Source organism: Carettochelys insculpta, chromosome 1 (genome assembly GCF_033958435.1).
Source record: "Carettochelys insculpta isolate YL-2023 chromosome 1, ASM3395843v1, whole genome shotgun sequence".
In the NCBI taxonomy this organism is placed as follows: domain Eukaryota; kingdom Metazoa; phylum Chordata; order Testudines; family Carettochelyidae; genus Carettochelys; species Carettochelys insculpta.
Genome location: NC_134137.1, coordinates 366,202,106 through 366,218,359, shown reverse-complemented (window position 1 = coordinate 366,218,359; position 16,254 = coordinate 366,202,106). Strand labels below are relative to the sequence as shown.

General features: G+C 45.9%; 1 protein-coding gene across 1 annotated transcript in view; it reads right to left on the bottom strand.

Moving 5' to 3' along the window:
• Positions 1-12,413, bottom strand: part of BEND7 (BEN domain containing 7) — a 71,649-nt gene extending 59,236 nt beyond the window's left edge. Inside the window, 5 exon segments of the mRNA XM_075017762.1 lie at positions 6,075-6,158; positions 11,649-11,730; positions 11,732-11,938; positions 11,940-12,227; positions 12,229-12,413. Coding sequence (XP_074873863.1) covers positions 6,075-6,158; positions 11,649-11,730; positions 11,732-11,938; positions 11,940-12,227; positions 12,229-12,384 — 817 coding nt within the window. The 5' untranslated portion in view covers positions 12,385-12,413.
• Between the last annotated feature and the right edge of the window lie 3,841 nt (positions 12,414-16,254).

The window sequence follows — 16,254 nt, the reverse complement described above, 5'->3', positions numbered from 1 at the left end:
CCAGGTGCTAAATATTTAACTGTATTAAGTAACAACAGGGTATTTATAGCAACTTGGATTAATCAAACACCACTGATAATGTTGTGATTTAATGCTAAACCCTCACACTTCACCAGTATGTTGTTATTTTTCTTTATTGTAAGAGTCTCAGAGGAGTATCTGTGTTAGTCTGTGGCTTCACAAATAACAAGCAGTCATGTAGCACCTTAGAGACTATCAAATTTATTAGTTCACGAGCTTTCGTGGGTAAGATCCACTTCTTCAGATTATTCATATGAACCAGTCTCTGAACCAAAGGATGAATGAACATAAATATGACAGCAGGAATGGGAACACACACAAATCTGTGGGTGAACACTGATCTAACTGCACATTCAATAATGGATTTAAAACTATATATTCTTCGACAGAGACCTCAACTATCATTACAAGGGCAATTTCCCCACCTTTGATATTTCAAGGAATGGGACACGCCCTACTTAATTTGCTTCATCAACTTGTCCTACTAGTGCCAGTAACCCTTTTCTCTCCTGCCCCCTGCCCATCCCCACTTTCTTCCCCACCTCCTTCCCAGCTAAATAAACCCTGGATTCTATTTTTTCCTGTTCCATTCATCTGAAGAAGTGGGTCCCAGCCAGGAAAGCTCATGACTTAATATGTTAGTCTCTAAGGTGCTACATGATGGCTTATTATTTATTGTTACACTTTATCTGTATGTGGTATATTGTCTAAATGCTGATCACGGTTTACTTTTCATGTACATTAATTTTGTTGCCTTTCTTTATTATAATGGTATATAGAACTATGTAACTTTGTTACCCACAGTTGTGAAAAACCCTATATGATTATATTGTAGTAGCTAAGAAATGGTATGTGATCATGAAATTAAAATTTCTGTTGAAATACATATACATGCACAAGAAGGAAGAATTATCATTACACATTCATCCTTTGCTTTGGCATTTCCTAAGCACATAAAAAAACAAGTATCCTTAAAGTTCTCTCAGCATAACTTCTTAATTTAACTACCCTGTTTTTATTTTAAATAAAAAGGGGAAAATATTTAGAAAATTTAGTCAGTTTTACTTTTTACTTCACGTAGCTTCAAAATTTGCAGAATTACAAATGACTGCAACAAAGCATTCAAGTTCGTCCATTCAGAACATCACCAGAATGCTGCCTTTCTGGACAGAGGCCAGCAAAACTCAGTTGCCATATTTGAAGAATTTACATGGACCAATTCAAAGTGCTTCAGGGGACTAGGGAGTTTAAAGCACACGACTGTACACATGGGCATGCAAGTGCAGATCATTTGTCTTATGTACATTACTAACAAAACAGCCAAAACTCTCAGATTCAGGCTATGTGATTTATAATTGCTTGGTCAAAAGAAAGTCAGTTTCTCTTGGCACAAAAACATGCAATCCTCCTCTGCTAGGACTATTTCCATAAAAAACCACAACTTTCCACATGCAACTATTTCTACAGTAATCCTCTTCAGACCCCACTAAACTGTGGCTTTAGTATGACAGTCAGTCGGTAGAAAAGATGCAAAAGAGAACTGCCAAACTCACGCCTCCGCGCCCTGCGCACATTTCCCTAGACTAAGCAAGTACTTTGACAGAGAAAGCAGAGGCAGGAGGGGGGATCCTTTATACCAGATCATAGGTTTCCGAAAAACACTGGAAAGTTGCCCTGGCTGCTTTGTATATTTCTGGGATTAGCCATTTCACTTTATAGCTGCGTTATGCACATCTAGTACAGAAAACCCTTGAGTTACATAGGGTTGCTGCAATCCACTCCCCCCCCCCGCCCCCGTAACTCAAATTTTTGTGCAAGTCGGGGGGGGGGAGAGCCAGGAAACTGACTTCTGGCTCCCAGAGTGGTGGGGAACTGGGAACCAGGGGGCAGCCTGGTTCCCACCTCCCTGTCGCTTGTGGGACCCGGGAAACTGACCAGCTTACGGCTGATCAGTTTCCCAGTTCCTGCCAGCACAGGGCAGCTGGGAACCAGGCTGCCACTTGGATCACAGCTTCCGACCACCTATGGGACCCAGGAAACTTTTCCTGGTCAGTTTCCTGGCTACTTCTCCTGGACTTCCCCCAGTCAGGCTGACAGCTGTGCAGCTGGGGGAAGGCAGGGAGAAGGGGCTCTTAGTCTGCGGGCAGCTAGGCATTCTGACAGATGCAGAGCAGCTTCAAGTTGTGCTTAACTTGCATTAAAGCGAGTTACATGCAACTTAAACCCACATATTTTGAGGGTTTACTGTATAGCAATATTCCCTTGCTATACACTTTGCCCCTAATCCTCCAAGGACCGGGAACACTCAATCAGCTCACATGGAACTTCAGTGAAGTTTACAAAGGTCCACCTTTTACTGTGGGTGATTGGTATAAGATTTTTAAACCTTAATGAGATCAAAAACGTTTTCCCCTGGAGCACAGCTACTGTATGTTCATGCTACATAGCAACTATTAAACTACAGCTAGATGTTTCAGCTGGAGGGCTGTTCAATATATATCTAAATAAATATGGTCACATGATTTTTAAATAGAAAGTACACTTTAAATCCACTCCTCCAGATGAATGTTAGCAACCATTAGGAAAGAGACAGAGACTAAAACATAAAATATCATATCGTGCCACTATATAAATTCATGGCACACCTACACCTTGAATACTGTGTATGGGTCTGGTTGCCCTCACCCCAAAAAGAGACAATAGAACTGGAAAAAGTACAGAGAAAGGCAACAAAAATTATCAGGGGTAAGGAACAGCTTCTATGCGAGGAGATATTAAAAAGACCGGGACTCTTCATCTTGGGAAAGAGATGACTTGGGGAGGATACAGCTGAAGGCTATAAAATCAAGAATGGTGTAGAAAAAGTAACTAAGGAAATATTATTTACCTCTTCACATAACACAAGAGTCAGGGTTCAACTAATGACATTAAGAGGGCAGCTGTTTTAAAATAAATATGAGGAAGTATTACTTCACACAACACACAGCCAACCTGTGGAACTCATTGCCAGAGGATGTTGTGAAGGTCAAAAGTACAACTGGCTTGGAAAAAGAATTATATAAATTCATGGAAGATAGGTCCATCAACGAGTGTTAGCCAAGTTGCTCTGGTGTTCAAGTGTCCCTAAAACCATAAGCCATGTCTACACTAGCCCCAAACTTCGAAATGGCCACGCAAATGGCCATTTCGAAGTTTACTAACGAAGCACTGAAATGCATATTCAGCGCTTCATAAGCATGCGGGTGGCCACGGCACTTTGAAATTGACGCGCCTCGCCACTGTGTGGCTCGTCCCAACGGGGCTCCTTTTCGAAAGGACCCCGCCTACTTTGAAGTCCCCTTATTCCCATGAGCTGATGGGAGTGGTCCTTTTGAAAAGGAGCCCCGTCGGGACAAGCCGCACGGTGGCGAGGCGCGTCAATTTCGAAGTGCTGCGGCCGCACGCATGCTAATGAAGCGCTGAATATGCATTTCAGTGCTTCACTAGTAAACTTCGAAATAGCCATTTGCGTGGCCATTTCGAAGTTTGGGGCTAGTGTAGATGTAGCCATAGTGTCCATCTGTAGTAGCTACTGCTTCGAACTGGTTGGACACCACAGCACTAAAGCATCTCGCTGCCAGAAGCTGGCACCAGACAACAAGGAATGGATCACTCATTTAATTTGCCCATTCTGTTCATTGCCTCTGAAGCTTCTGATATTGGTCACTGCTGGACAACAGGACATTATGCTAGATGGCCCATCAATCTGAACCAGTATAGCCATTCTTATCTTCTCATGAATTTAAAAAAGAGAGGGGAAGTCTCCTTTGGGAAGATAGCAAGCAGAGTGAATCTTAGCCAAAAAAGTCAATGTTTCAAAAAGTTATGACCAGCTTTGTCCCTAGGGGTGTCTACGGCTCAGGAGCCCCTCTCTAGAGCACAGCCATGGGCCCCTGGGGCCAGCAGCCAGAAGCCTGAGCATGCAGAGCTGGCAGTGGGGAACAAGGACTTGCTACAGCCTGAAGCAGCTCCCACAAAAGTTCCCACACCCATGTCTTCCCAGACAAACAATGGGACCCCCCCAAGCAAGAGCCTGGAGCAGTTGCCCCAATTTGCCATAACCAAGAGATGGATCTTGTTATGATCATTTGAAAACACAGCAACATAAAATAAATCCTTTTGCAAACTCAACTATAGTCGCTGCTGCCTCAAAAAATCATACCTGGAAATAATTCTATGAAGTCTAACAAGTAACTTAATGAACTTATGTAAAGTCAATTTTTTCTGTATGAATAAATTGTGAAGGATATTATTACTGGAACAGAATAGACTCTTGGAACTACTGAGTAACTTATGCACTGTGCCACCATTCCAAGTACACATTAATAACTTTATTTTGTCATGATAAAATAAGTAATCTGCTGAATTCATTTTAACCAAGTGAAATGCTGTAAAATGCACAGACACCTGCATTACCGTACATTTCAGTTCCACTTTATATCAGCCATAAACATCTCTGTTTTGGACACCTCTTCAAAACAAATATGCACAGTATACTGTATGTGGCATTCGATTTTATGAAACTATAAAAGTTCTTCTCTGTTAATTACACAGACAAATGTCTCATCACACATTTGGCTACCAGGATAATAATTAGTTTTGTACATTAACCTTTCAAACACACAGCATGAATTTCAAGTCAAAAGAATTGTAAAAAGACCCAGATAGCAGATACCTTGCATTATCCTTCAGCATTTTTGTGAAGATAATAAAATACAAAGACTGAAGAAAACAAATTATGTATGCAATCAACTTTTTAAAAGCCATTGTGTATATATGTAACTGTGTTGTCTGCAATACACAGTGGTATAATTCTCTCAAGAACTTGCATGCTCATCTCTGAACTAACATCTTTGTGCTAAAACAGACATTCAGTTGGTATAAGCCAAACAATTAAGGAACTTTACCAATTCAAACATCCGACCCAGAGCCTGAACCTCACCACCTTTACTCATGTGAATTTAATGACACTATTTAGGACTGGAGATACAGTAGGGTCTCAACATTCGCAAAGGTTCTGCGTTGAGAACCCTCACGAATGTTGAATTTCGTGAATACAGGTGGCTCAGGGCCCTGGTGGAAGTGACGGCTGCTGGCGCTCCTGCCCTGGGGGAAGCGGCAGCTGCTAGCCACTCACGAATAATTGAATTCGCGAACCTAGGTTCATGAATATTGAGACTCTACTGTACAGTATTTGTTTTCAAATCCAACTCTCAGGCACAGGAACTGAAAGACTCATATTGACTTCACTGGGAGTTGCCCAGGCCTTTAATGAGGTGATGTCTTGAGTATCTTCAAGTCGTGCTGAAGTCCATGAAATAAGGCACTTGGCTCTTTTCTGCAGAGGCTCAGAACCTCTCAAGTTCTGACTACAGATAAGACAGAAGTGAAAATATAAAAGAAAGAATATACAGCCATCAAAATGATGAGTGACTCACTGATAGGCAGTTCTATCAAGCTGTAATTAAGGCAGACCATACATTACTTCTGTTTTCTTTACACATTGTTGACTGCTGATTTAATTCAGTTTTGCGATGGTAGGACTAGCAGCCAGACTACAGAGGTGAAAGGACATTGCATTAAGGCATTACATTTAATCCTCTGTCCCACCCATGGCAGAAGCAACACCAAACAAATAGCAGTTTCCTGGAAATTGAATTTCTGTTATTCAGATGTCAAAGATGTACTACCCCCATTACACAAACTATTGCCAGTGAAGCGTGCCAGTGAATATGCAATGGAAATAGGGTCAAAAGAGAGCTCCAAAACTGCCCAGTCAGCATCTGGCTCTCTGAGTGAGTGTTAATTAGCACTCTATGTAGACTCTAATAAACATTTATGTCTGAAACTACAACTTCTAGCAATGTTAACAGAGGATATATTGGCAATCTGTAAAATAAAAGGCCTTCAAAAGAATGTCATATTAAACAGTTGTATATGCCTCTTTTTGCACTGCCCCTAATTGCAAGTGGCTATGCTGTGTTGCTCAGAAATTAATCAACACAAGACCATACCTAAAAAATTCGGTTGTGTTTCTTTGGTCTCCCCATTAACGTCATTGCTGTAGTCAGAAATCATGTATACCTCGTGATGGTAATCTGGAATGAAAAAAAAGAAAGAAAATTGGAGCTCAAGTGATCTGTAAAAAGTGCTACAGCTTTACTATGTCCTTCATCAATACCTCTGCAGTTTATTCCATGTACATTAGGCACAGAAAATGTGCCCTGTATCAGCACTTCCTAGAAAACTTTGCTCACACCAAAGAGAACTGAAATATTTCACAGATTTTAGGGATAAGCTATGCCTGATGTAAAATTACCATGATCATTTTCACAGTAAGTTATTCCAATATCTGTCCATTATCTTACTTTACAGATGGAAAACAAATGTATAACGTAGAGTTACCCTTTTATAGGCCAAGGGAGACTTTCACACTTTATCTCAAAGTGAAGTTAGTGATATATATATTATGAGATATGTTTTTAGCTCTGTGGCCTGATCCTGAGTCACTTATGTCATTTGGATACTGACTCACAACAGCCGATTTCCACAGCTGTCAGAATAAAACAATTGATTTTCTATTTCAAATGAAATACAACTTGGATAAGCAGTCTGATCTCTCACAACAGGTATGAATTCAGTAAAAACCACTACTTTCTTTACACACTCACAAGAAGAAAGCAGCATCCACATCAAGGAATACTGCAAGATAGCTGGCCAGGATTCCAACCCTGGTTTTCCAAGTGACAAACCTGACAGTGAATATGATCTCATGACCATGATTACGCAACCTTCAGAAAATCACCTAAGCAGCTCTTAGAAGATCTTGCACACCCCTCAGTTCATACTGTATTTAATAGGACTTGAACATGCTCAGCACCTCACCAGAACAGGGCTCTTTAACTCCACACATCTCAGTTTCTCCTTCTCTAAAGTGGTTTTTATAACATTCACTTGCTTCATAAAGGTGTTGTGAGGCTTCCTTAATTAATGTGTGGAAAAGTGCTTTGAGATACTCAGTAAAAAGGCATAACATCAGCAAATATGTTCTCTCCTTTTATAGGAAAGATACCTGAAGTCTCTGACAAAATAATCAGGTCCAGATTTAAAGACTCTTTAACATACAAACTTTATTGTTACTTATTATTCACAAAGCAATACAACTGTGACTACCTAAAGGAAAAGAGATACTCTCTCCAGCAGCAAACCAAAATCATACATATGGCAACAACAGGAGGGGTGTAAGGGAAGGATGAGGACAGTGAACATAAGGAAGGAAAGATCAGAAAGTGAGTGAAGTCAGAAGAAAGGTTTGGGTTTGTTTTCGTGGACGGGGGTAGGTAGATGGATGGAGAGCTGACTTGCATGGCAGATGGGACCAAAGATAAAGTTCTAGGAACTGAGGTGGGGGAAAAAAAATCTCTTTTGTGAGAGTTTAGAAAATAAAAAGAGAAAGAGTTTACCCGAATCTGATACATAATTCATTTTTTCTATATTTTTATTCCTCCTGGTGAAAACTGTCAAAATTTGGGCAGGAGTGCATAATAAAGCTTAAAAGCTATAGTAAGGTGCAGATTACAATACTTAGAGAAACAGACTGCATGCTGTTTCTACAAATTCCCCTATGTATCCAGTTAGATATGGTACTCTTCATTGCTCCTTAACTGTTGTATGACAGCTTCCACATTTCGTCCAAAGGTGGCTACATTTCAGTGGTGGGATGCACAACTCTGTGTATACAGTGGTATGAATTAGTTCATTATGGTGATAAAGTGCTCTGACATTTTGTGGGATGAAAAAGGCTACACTACAGTCTACAGTAAACTAAGGCTGTAAAGTTTAACGGGTTAACTGATTAAATGGGGGCACCACCCCCACCCACCATGGATGGGCACTGCTCTGGCCACGCTGGAACACCCTTTACCACAGCAGGCCCTGTGGAGCTGGAACAGCCCCTACTGGTTAACTGCAACTGAGGCTTACGGGTTAAACAGTTAACATCCCTATGGTAAATGTGACAATACACTCATCCCTCATTAAACAAGTCCTTTACTCGTACGTACTCGCTAAAATGAGGGACACATAAACCTACTTTTGTTCACTAGACGAGTGAACTCCCCTGGCTAATACGAGCCTTACCTCACTCCCCGCAGACCCAACACGCCTCAGCCTGAACCCTCCGCTGGCCCTGCAGACCCAAACCACAGCAGCCTGAACCCCCCAGCCAGCTCCACGGCTCCAACCAACGTCAGCCTGAACCCTCTGCCCTCCCTGCAACTCAAACCTGCTGCAGCCTGAACCCCCCTGCCAGCTCCACAGCTCCAACCCATCTCAGCCTGAACCCCCGCCCCCGCCCTCCCTGCGGCCCCAACCCCGCCGCGGCCTGAACCCCGCCCCCCGCCCTCCCTGCGGCCCCAACCCCGCCGCGGCCTGAACCCCGCCCCCCGCCCTCCCTGCGGCCCCAAGCTCGCCGCGGCCTGAAACCCCCCCCCCCCGCCCTCCCTGCGGCCCCAAGCTCGCCGTGGCCTGAACTCCCCCCTCCGCCCTCCCTGCGGCCCCAAGCTCGCCGCGCCCTGAAACCCCCCCCGCCCTCCCTGCGGCCCCAAGCTCGCCGTGGCCTGAACTCCCCCCTCCGCCCTCCCTGCGGCCCCAAGCTCGCCGCGGCCTGAACCCCTCACCGCCCTCCCTGCGGCCCCAAGCTCGCCGCGGCCTGAACCCCCCACCGCCCTCCCTGCGGCCCCAAGCCCGCCGCAGCCTGAACTCCACCCCCCGCCCTCCCTGTGGCCCCAAGCCCACCATGGCCTGAACACCCCCACCCTCCCTGCGGCCCCAACCCCGCCGCAGCCTGAACCACCCTCACCCTTCATGCGGCCCCAGCCCGCTGCAGCCTGAAACCACTATCCCCCTGCCCGACAGACCCAACCCGCAGCAGCCTGAACCCCCCACCCTCCCTATGAACCCAACCTGCTGCAGCCTTAACTCCCCCCCCCCCACCCCACAGATCCAACCCACCACCAGGTTTTAACCCACCCATGGCCCCAAACTGCTGCAGCCTTTAACCCTCCCCAACACCCCACCAAACCCAAGGTTCACTTACCTTTCAAAAGTAGCACCACGTGCTGCCTGCCACTCCTTCCCTGAGTTACCAGCACTTGAAGCAAATCAGAGACTTTTACATGTATTTTAATGGAAATTTAGCATCCCTCTTACAAGTTTTCACCTACGAGCAGCGCAGAAATGTGGGAACCAATTGTGCTCATATAGCGAGGGATGAGTGTAGTTTACATAATATAAATCAGCATAACAGTGGATGTATCCCTCAGTCCCCTTCTTTTGTCTACAATGTCCTAGTCCAGGGCCTTTGAAATTCCCACCAATTTCCTGAAAGTAAACATTAAATTCTGACATTACTGAATGACTCAAGAAGAAAGCACAAGCTGAATAGCAGTGAGACACCTATTTAAACATAATGATCATTATAATCAACTTACATAAAAAATGGAGAGGATGTACATAAAAGATGAATTTTACTGCGTTCAAATACAATTTTTTCTTCTCCATTCTCACAAAATTAAAATACCTGTACACCTTTTTCCTCAAATTGTATTTAGGGTAATAACAACAGAGAGGGAGCCGTGCTAGTCTATATACTATCAAAACAAAAAGCAGTCAAGTAGCACTTTAAAGACTAGCAAAATAACTTATTAGGTGAGCTTTTGTGGGACAGACCCACTTCTTCAGACCATAGCCAGACCAGAACAGACTCAATATTTAAGGCACAGAGAACCAAAAACAGTAATCAAGGAGGACAAATCAGAAAAAAATGATCAAGGTGAGCAAATCAGAGAGTGGAGGGGTGGGGGGGGGGGGCGGAAAAAGGTCAGTAATCTAATTCTTGACCTTTTTCCCCTCCACTCTCTGATTTGCTCACCTTGATCATTTTTTTCTGATTTGTCCTCCTTGATTACTGTTTTTGGTTCTCCGTGCCTTAAATATTGAGTCTGTTCTGGTATGGCTGTGGTCTGAAGAAGTGGATCCGTCCCACAAAAGCTCACCTAATAAATTATTTCGCTAGTCTTTAAAGTGCTGCTTGACTGCTTTTTGTTTTGATTTTATTTAGGGTGTTTCGTCTCTTTAAATTTCTAAAACCAGAAGGGTTTTTAGACAAACGAAAAAGAACTAATTTTTCATTGGTGAATGTTTAGCTACCTGTGAATTGAAGTTAAAAGTATTATTCAAAAATTATTAAGATAGGTAATAAATGATACTTTTAAGATTGAATGTTTGTCAAATATTAATTTATTTTTGACTATATGAGTTATTCTTCACATCTTACAGTTTTCTCAACTTGGAAATACAAAGAGCTAATTAGTTTGACTCAGATCCTCAAGCTCAAGCACAATTCAGCAACGTTTATATTACAAGCACTGCAAAAGAATAATTTTTTTAAGTTTCCCTTTGAACTTTAAACCTCAGATACATTTATTCTGGCCTTATGTTCACAAATGCTTGTGTTTATAAAACCTAGGGAAATTCTGTGGTCATTTTTGACCTTACAGTATTCCTCTAGATTAAAAAATGTTATGCACAACCCTCAGGAGTCTACTGTAATGTTAAAATGAAAAATAGGCAATATTTCCTCAAAAAGTGCTTATTTTCATTTTTAAATTTTTCTGATTCCCATTTATTTTCATCCAGCATTGACTAAGGATGCCTAAACATACTACGTGCAAAACCCTCACATAAAAAAGTGTGTGACATTTCACCAGGGAAGTCACTTGCCTTGAGCTTAGCATGCTGGACACACACAGCATTTCATGGAGATGTGTCAGTTCAATAGTTTAAAACACGGAAGTCAAATCAATGAAAGTAAAAGAGATTATCAGCAGGAGGACCAGTTCATACCCCCACTAAAATAAAATCACAGCTGTAAAGTCCACCTTTGAAAATGACCACTATCCACTCTGTCTTAATTTTTAAATGATCTGTTCTTCCACGACATAAACCCAAGTCTTTTATTCACCATCTTTTAAACCTTTTAAAACACCCTTTTCTTTCTGGCAAAGCAAATACACACCAAGCTAACAAGTTACATGACAGGAATTCTTCCCTAGCCATGTACAATTAATTAGCTATGCTGCTTTCTTTTTAAGAAAAGCAACCTCTATTAGTCTTTTACGTGTATGTGCGCAATCAACAGGGGGAAAAAACCCTACAGGAGTTGAATACCGAAAGGGTTCTCTTCTCTGCTCCCCAAGTACCATTATTTTGTTAATTTCCTGCTTCGCTTTTTTTGTTTTTTGACTCGAGGTTTGCAAAGAAATTACGATCCAACTTTATTTTGGAGCCCATCCGCCTTGAAAACCATGCTCTCATCGGGGAGGGGGTTTAAAAACAAACCCGAGGAGTTAAATCATAAATAAGAGAAAGACACTGAAGGAGACAGAGGGAAGGGAGAGCAGCACACATTTCATAACATTCTGCTCGCCTCCTCGGGAAGCCAGCCACGCTGAGCCGAAAGTCCTTTGGACAGACAAATAAACAAAAAAAGTCACACGTCGAGCCACCCCCCACCGGCACCACTTTACCTTGGTTGATCAGTTTAAAGCTTTGGGATTTCCTGCTCCTCTTCCTCTCCGTAAACTCCATGGTGTGGGCAGGAGGGAGGAGGAGGAAGAAAGGAAGGAGAAAGGGGATGGCACAGAGCGACTCGGCGGCTGTGCAGCCACCCAGCCGCAGGACCAAGGTCCGTCCCTTTAATCAGCAAAAATAAACCGGGGCTGGGAGATTTCGGTTCCAACTGCGGATCGGGGATTTGGGACAAGTTGGCTCCGGGCTCCCGGCTCCAACCCCAAACTTTGCGGGGGCCTGCTCGCCCCGGCGCGGGGGAAGCCCCGGCTGCGAGCGGAGGGCTCGCCGGCCGCCCTCCGGGGAGCCGCCACCACCGCTACGGGAAGCGCTCGGCGGCGGCCGGGCGGCGCTACCTCCGCGGCGCCTGGGAGCCCGCTGCCACCTGCTGGGGGAAGCCTGCGCGCACCACAGCGCGCCCCGTGGCGGCTGAGGGAGCCTGGCCCGCAGGCCGCCACCCCGAGGCCGGCCGGCAGCCCCACGCCACGCCGAGGCGGCGGCGGCAGCAGCGGGCCCCAAGGGAGCTGGGAGGGGCCGGGGAAGGACGAGCGGTATCCGCCCCATGGCAGCGTGAGGGCGGTGAGGTGACTCCGCTCCCCCCGCCGCCGGCCCGCTGCCCGAGGGGGGTCGGCTCGGAGATGGGGCGCAGCGGGGTCTGGTTACCCGAGGGGGAGCGGAGCGCAGGGGCGGCGCCATTTTGTGCCCCCGTCCCCGGTGCGGTCCCCTGAGGCGCGCGGCTCGGGCTGGCTCCCGGGCTAGCTGCCCGCCCGGGGCGCCGGGCTCTGCAGCGCGCAAGCCGGCCGCCGCCTGGTCCCGACCTGGGGGGCACCGAGGCGGGCTGGAAACACTGGTGCCTCCCCGCCGCCGGGCCTGGAGCCAGCCAGAGCGCGGCTTGTCTCCACCCCAAGCGGTGCTGCTTGCTGTGCACCTGGGGCAAAGCCCACCCGCTTCCCTCAGGAGAGGGGCGCTCGGGCCTGCCGCGGGGCTTCCCTGGGAGTAATGCCAGGGGGGGCTAGGCCCAGAGAGGAGGATGCAGGCTCTGACCTCAGTCGGTCTATATTGGGGATCAGGTCCCGTGCCCCGCCACTTGCTTTCCATCCGTGTGTGGAATAATTTTTGTTACGTGCACTGAGGCCTGTGCTGATGTGCACCACCCGTAGAAACCCACGCTGCCAGCTGTGGTGGCTTCTGGCCCACTGCTAATCAGCTGGGCAGCACCTGCATCCCTCCTGGGTGGCCAGCCAAGTGCTCAGCGTACAGTGAACACAGGTCAGGTGCTGCCCCCCACCAGCAATCCTGCCATGTCTGGAGCTCTGCTCAAGGAAGTATCAGAGGGGTGGCCGTGTTAGTCTGTATCTTCGAGAACAACAAGAAGTCTTGTGGCACCTTATAGACTAACAGATATTTTAGAGCATAAACTTTCATGAGCAAAGACCTGCTTCATCAGAGGCATGAGACTTTGCCCATGAAAGCTTATGCTCCAAAATATCTGTTAGTCTATAAGGTGCCACAGGACTTGTTCCTCAAGGAATGCTGTTGTAGGCTAAGCAAATTTGGGGCAAAGGCCGTGCCCTCCATCAGAGGAAGGAAACACCTTTCAAACAACCAGAACACAATACACCTGGCTTTAATGGAAAACGAGGCTCAAAGGTGGATGGTTACATTTAGGCCTGGTCTGCACTGAGTGTTAGTATCAGAACAACTGTTCTGATTTCAGTTGGGATTTTTAACCAGAATAGTTATACTGCTACCAGTCCTAGGCAATGTCTACGCTAGCCCCAAACTTCGAAATGGCCATGTAAATGGCCATTTCAAAGTTTACTAATAAAGCGCTGAAATACATATTCAGTGCCTCATTAGCATGTGGGCGACCGCGGCACTTCGAAATTGATGCGGCTCGCTGCCTCGCGGCTCCTCCCAACGGGGCTCCTTTTCGAAAGGACCCCACCTACTTCGAAGTCCCCTTATTCCTATGAGCAGATGGGAATAAGGGGACTTCAAAGTAGGCGGGGTCCTTTCGAAAAGCAGCCCTGTCGGGATGAGCTGCACGGCAGCGAGCCGCGTCAATTTTGAAGTGCCACGGCCGCCCGCGTGCTAATGAGGCGCTGAACATGTATTTCATCACTTCATTAGTAAACTTCGAAATGGCCATTTACATGGCCATTTCGAAGTTTGGGGCTAGTGTAGACACGGCCCTAGTGGGGATACAACTGTGCCAGTAAAACAGTCGCTTCTGCTGACATAGTGATATACCAGTGGATCCACACTGGCAGTTAAGTACATTAGATCTTGTCTAGACTACAGGGTTACATTAACGTAATAGTTTCCTCGCCTCAAACTAGCCGTGGGAGTGTTCTTTACTTAAATTTGGCTTGTGCTGTTGTAAATGCATTTCTACTCCCATTTAGTAACAGCACCTCCCTGAGCGGCATGGAGTCACAGTGGATGTAATTATGTCAACACATTTCTTATGACGACTGTTACTGGCTATCAGGAGATGTCCCATAATGGCCCACACTGACAGTACCATAGATACAAGCATTTCTGGTGAGGGCGTACATTGCTAATACAAGGAGCAAAGTGCAAGCACACGCAGGTTATATAGTAACCGCTGTGGTTGTCTGGCAATGTTTGTTAGATCAATACAATTTTGTTGTGTATCATGGTCTAAGGCTATCGTAACTGAACAACAAATCTTTTGTCATTCAGGAGTGTTAAAATTATACCCCTGTGAAAGACAAGTTTGCCAACAAGTGCTGATGTGAACGGTGTTTTGTCCTGCAAACAAAGGTAATGCCACTCATTGGCTACGTCTACACTAGCCCCAAACTTCGAAATGGCCATGCAAACGGCCATTTCGAAGTTTACTAATGAAGCGCTGAAATGCATATTCAGCGGTTCATTAGCATGCAGGCGGCTGCGGCACTTCGAAATTGACGCGCCTCACTGCCGTGCGGCTCGTCCCGACGGGGTTCCTTTTCGAAAGGACCCCGCCTACTTCGAAGTCCCCTTATTCCCATCCCAGCTGTTGCTAAAAGTCAGGCAGTATAGAAGTGCCGCAGCCGCCAATAAAAGATACACCCAATAAAAGATACAACCTCATCCATCTTGTCTTTCTAAGGCCAGCTCTATGCTATGCAGTTTATAGCTCTGTTGCTAAAAGTCAGGCAGTATAGATGGTGTTTGTTGGTTCTTTTGCTGACAAAATAGTTCCACCCTCAATGGCTGTGTCTACACTAGCCCCAAACTTTAAAATGGCCATGCAAATGGCCATTTCGAAGTTTACTAATGAAGCGCTGAAATGCATATTCAGTGCTTCATTAGCATGCGGGCGGCTGCGGCACTTCGAAATTGATGCGCCTCGCTGCCATGCGGCTCGTCCCAACGGGGATCCTTTTCGAAAGGACCCTGCCTACTTCGAAGTCCCCTTATTCCCATCCCATCCCATCGAAGTGCCGCAGCCGCCCGCATGCTAATGAAGCGCTGAATATGCATTTCAGCGCTTCATTAGTAAACTTCGAAATGGCCATTTGCATGGCCATTTTAAAGTTTGGGGCTAGTGTAGACACGGCCATTGAGGGTGGAACTATTTTGTCAGCAAAAGAACCAACAAACACCATCTATACTGCCTGACTTTTAGCAACAGAGCTATAAACTGCATAGTATAGAGCTGGCCTTAGAAAGACAAGATGGATGAGGTTGTATCTTTTATTGGGTGAAACTCTGCTGGAGAGAGACAGGCTTTTGAGCTTACACAGAGTTCTTCAGAAGAGAAGCTCTGCCCCAGTTTACACTACAGGCTTATGTGATATAACTACATTGCTCAGCACTGTGGAAAATTCATGCCCTGCCTTAAGCACTTATACCAACCTAAGTCCCAGTGTAGAGACAGAGTTATGTTGATGAGAGAGCTTCTCCCTTCAGTAGAGGAACCATCTTTCGGTGAGTACCTATGCTCAGGGGCAACTGCTGGGGAGGGACATGAGGGACCTGGACACGTGACTGTCATCCTTAGGTCCCTCCTCTTCCCACCTTGCTCCAATTTCACCCCTTTCCACAAGTTCCCTTTTGCAAGTGATGTTTAGGGAACTAATGGAGGGAGAATAGCACCGGTAGCAGGAGTCAGCCTCCTACCCCTGCACTCACTGGTGGTGGCAGAGGAAAGTGGAACAAACCAACCCACTCTGCTCTCCCAACTCTGTCACTCCACTTCACTGCCTGCGAATGCAGCGGATGGTTCCACCACTTCCGCCAATCCCCTTCCCTGAGTGATGCAGCTGGGAGCCAGGGGCCTGGAGGTGACCAGCTGGGGTCAGGTCACTCCACTTCCCGCCACTGGAGGGGGTTGGGTGGAATCACTGCTGTGAGATGGCGGAACAGTAATATAGGGTGAAATGCAATGAGGTAAGAAAAGCGGTTAGAAAGGATAAGGCGAAGTGGTTAGAGGAGCAGTGTGACAATATAGAGAGGTATTACAGCAAATGTAAGACCAGAGAGGTGTATAAGATGATCAGGAATATTAATAGGAAGTGGCAGCCGAAGCAGACAGTGATCAAAGATGAGAAT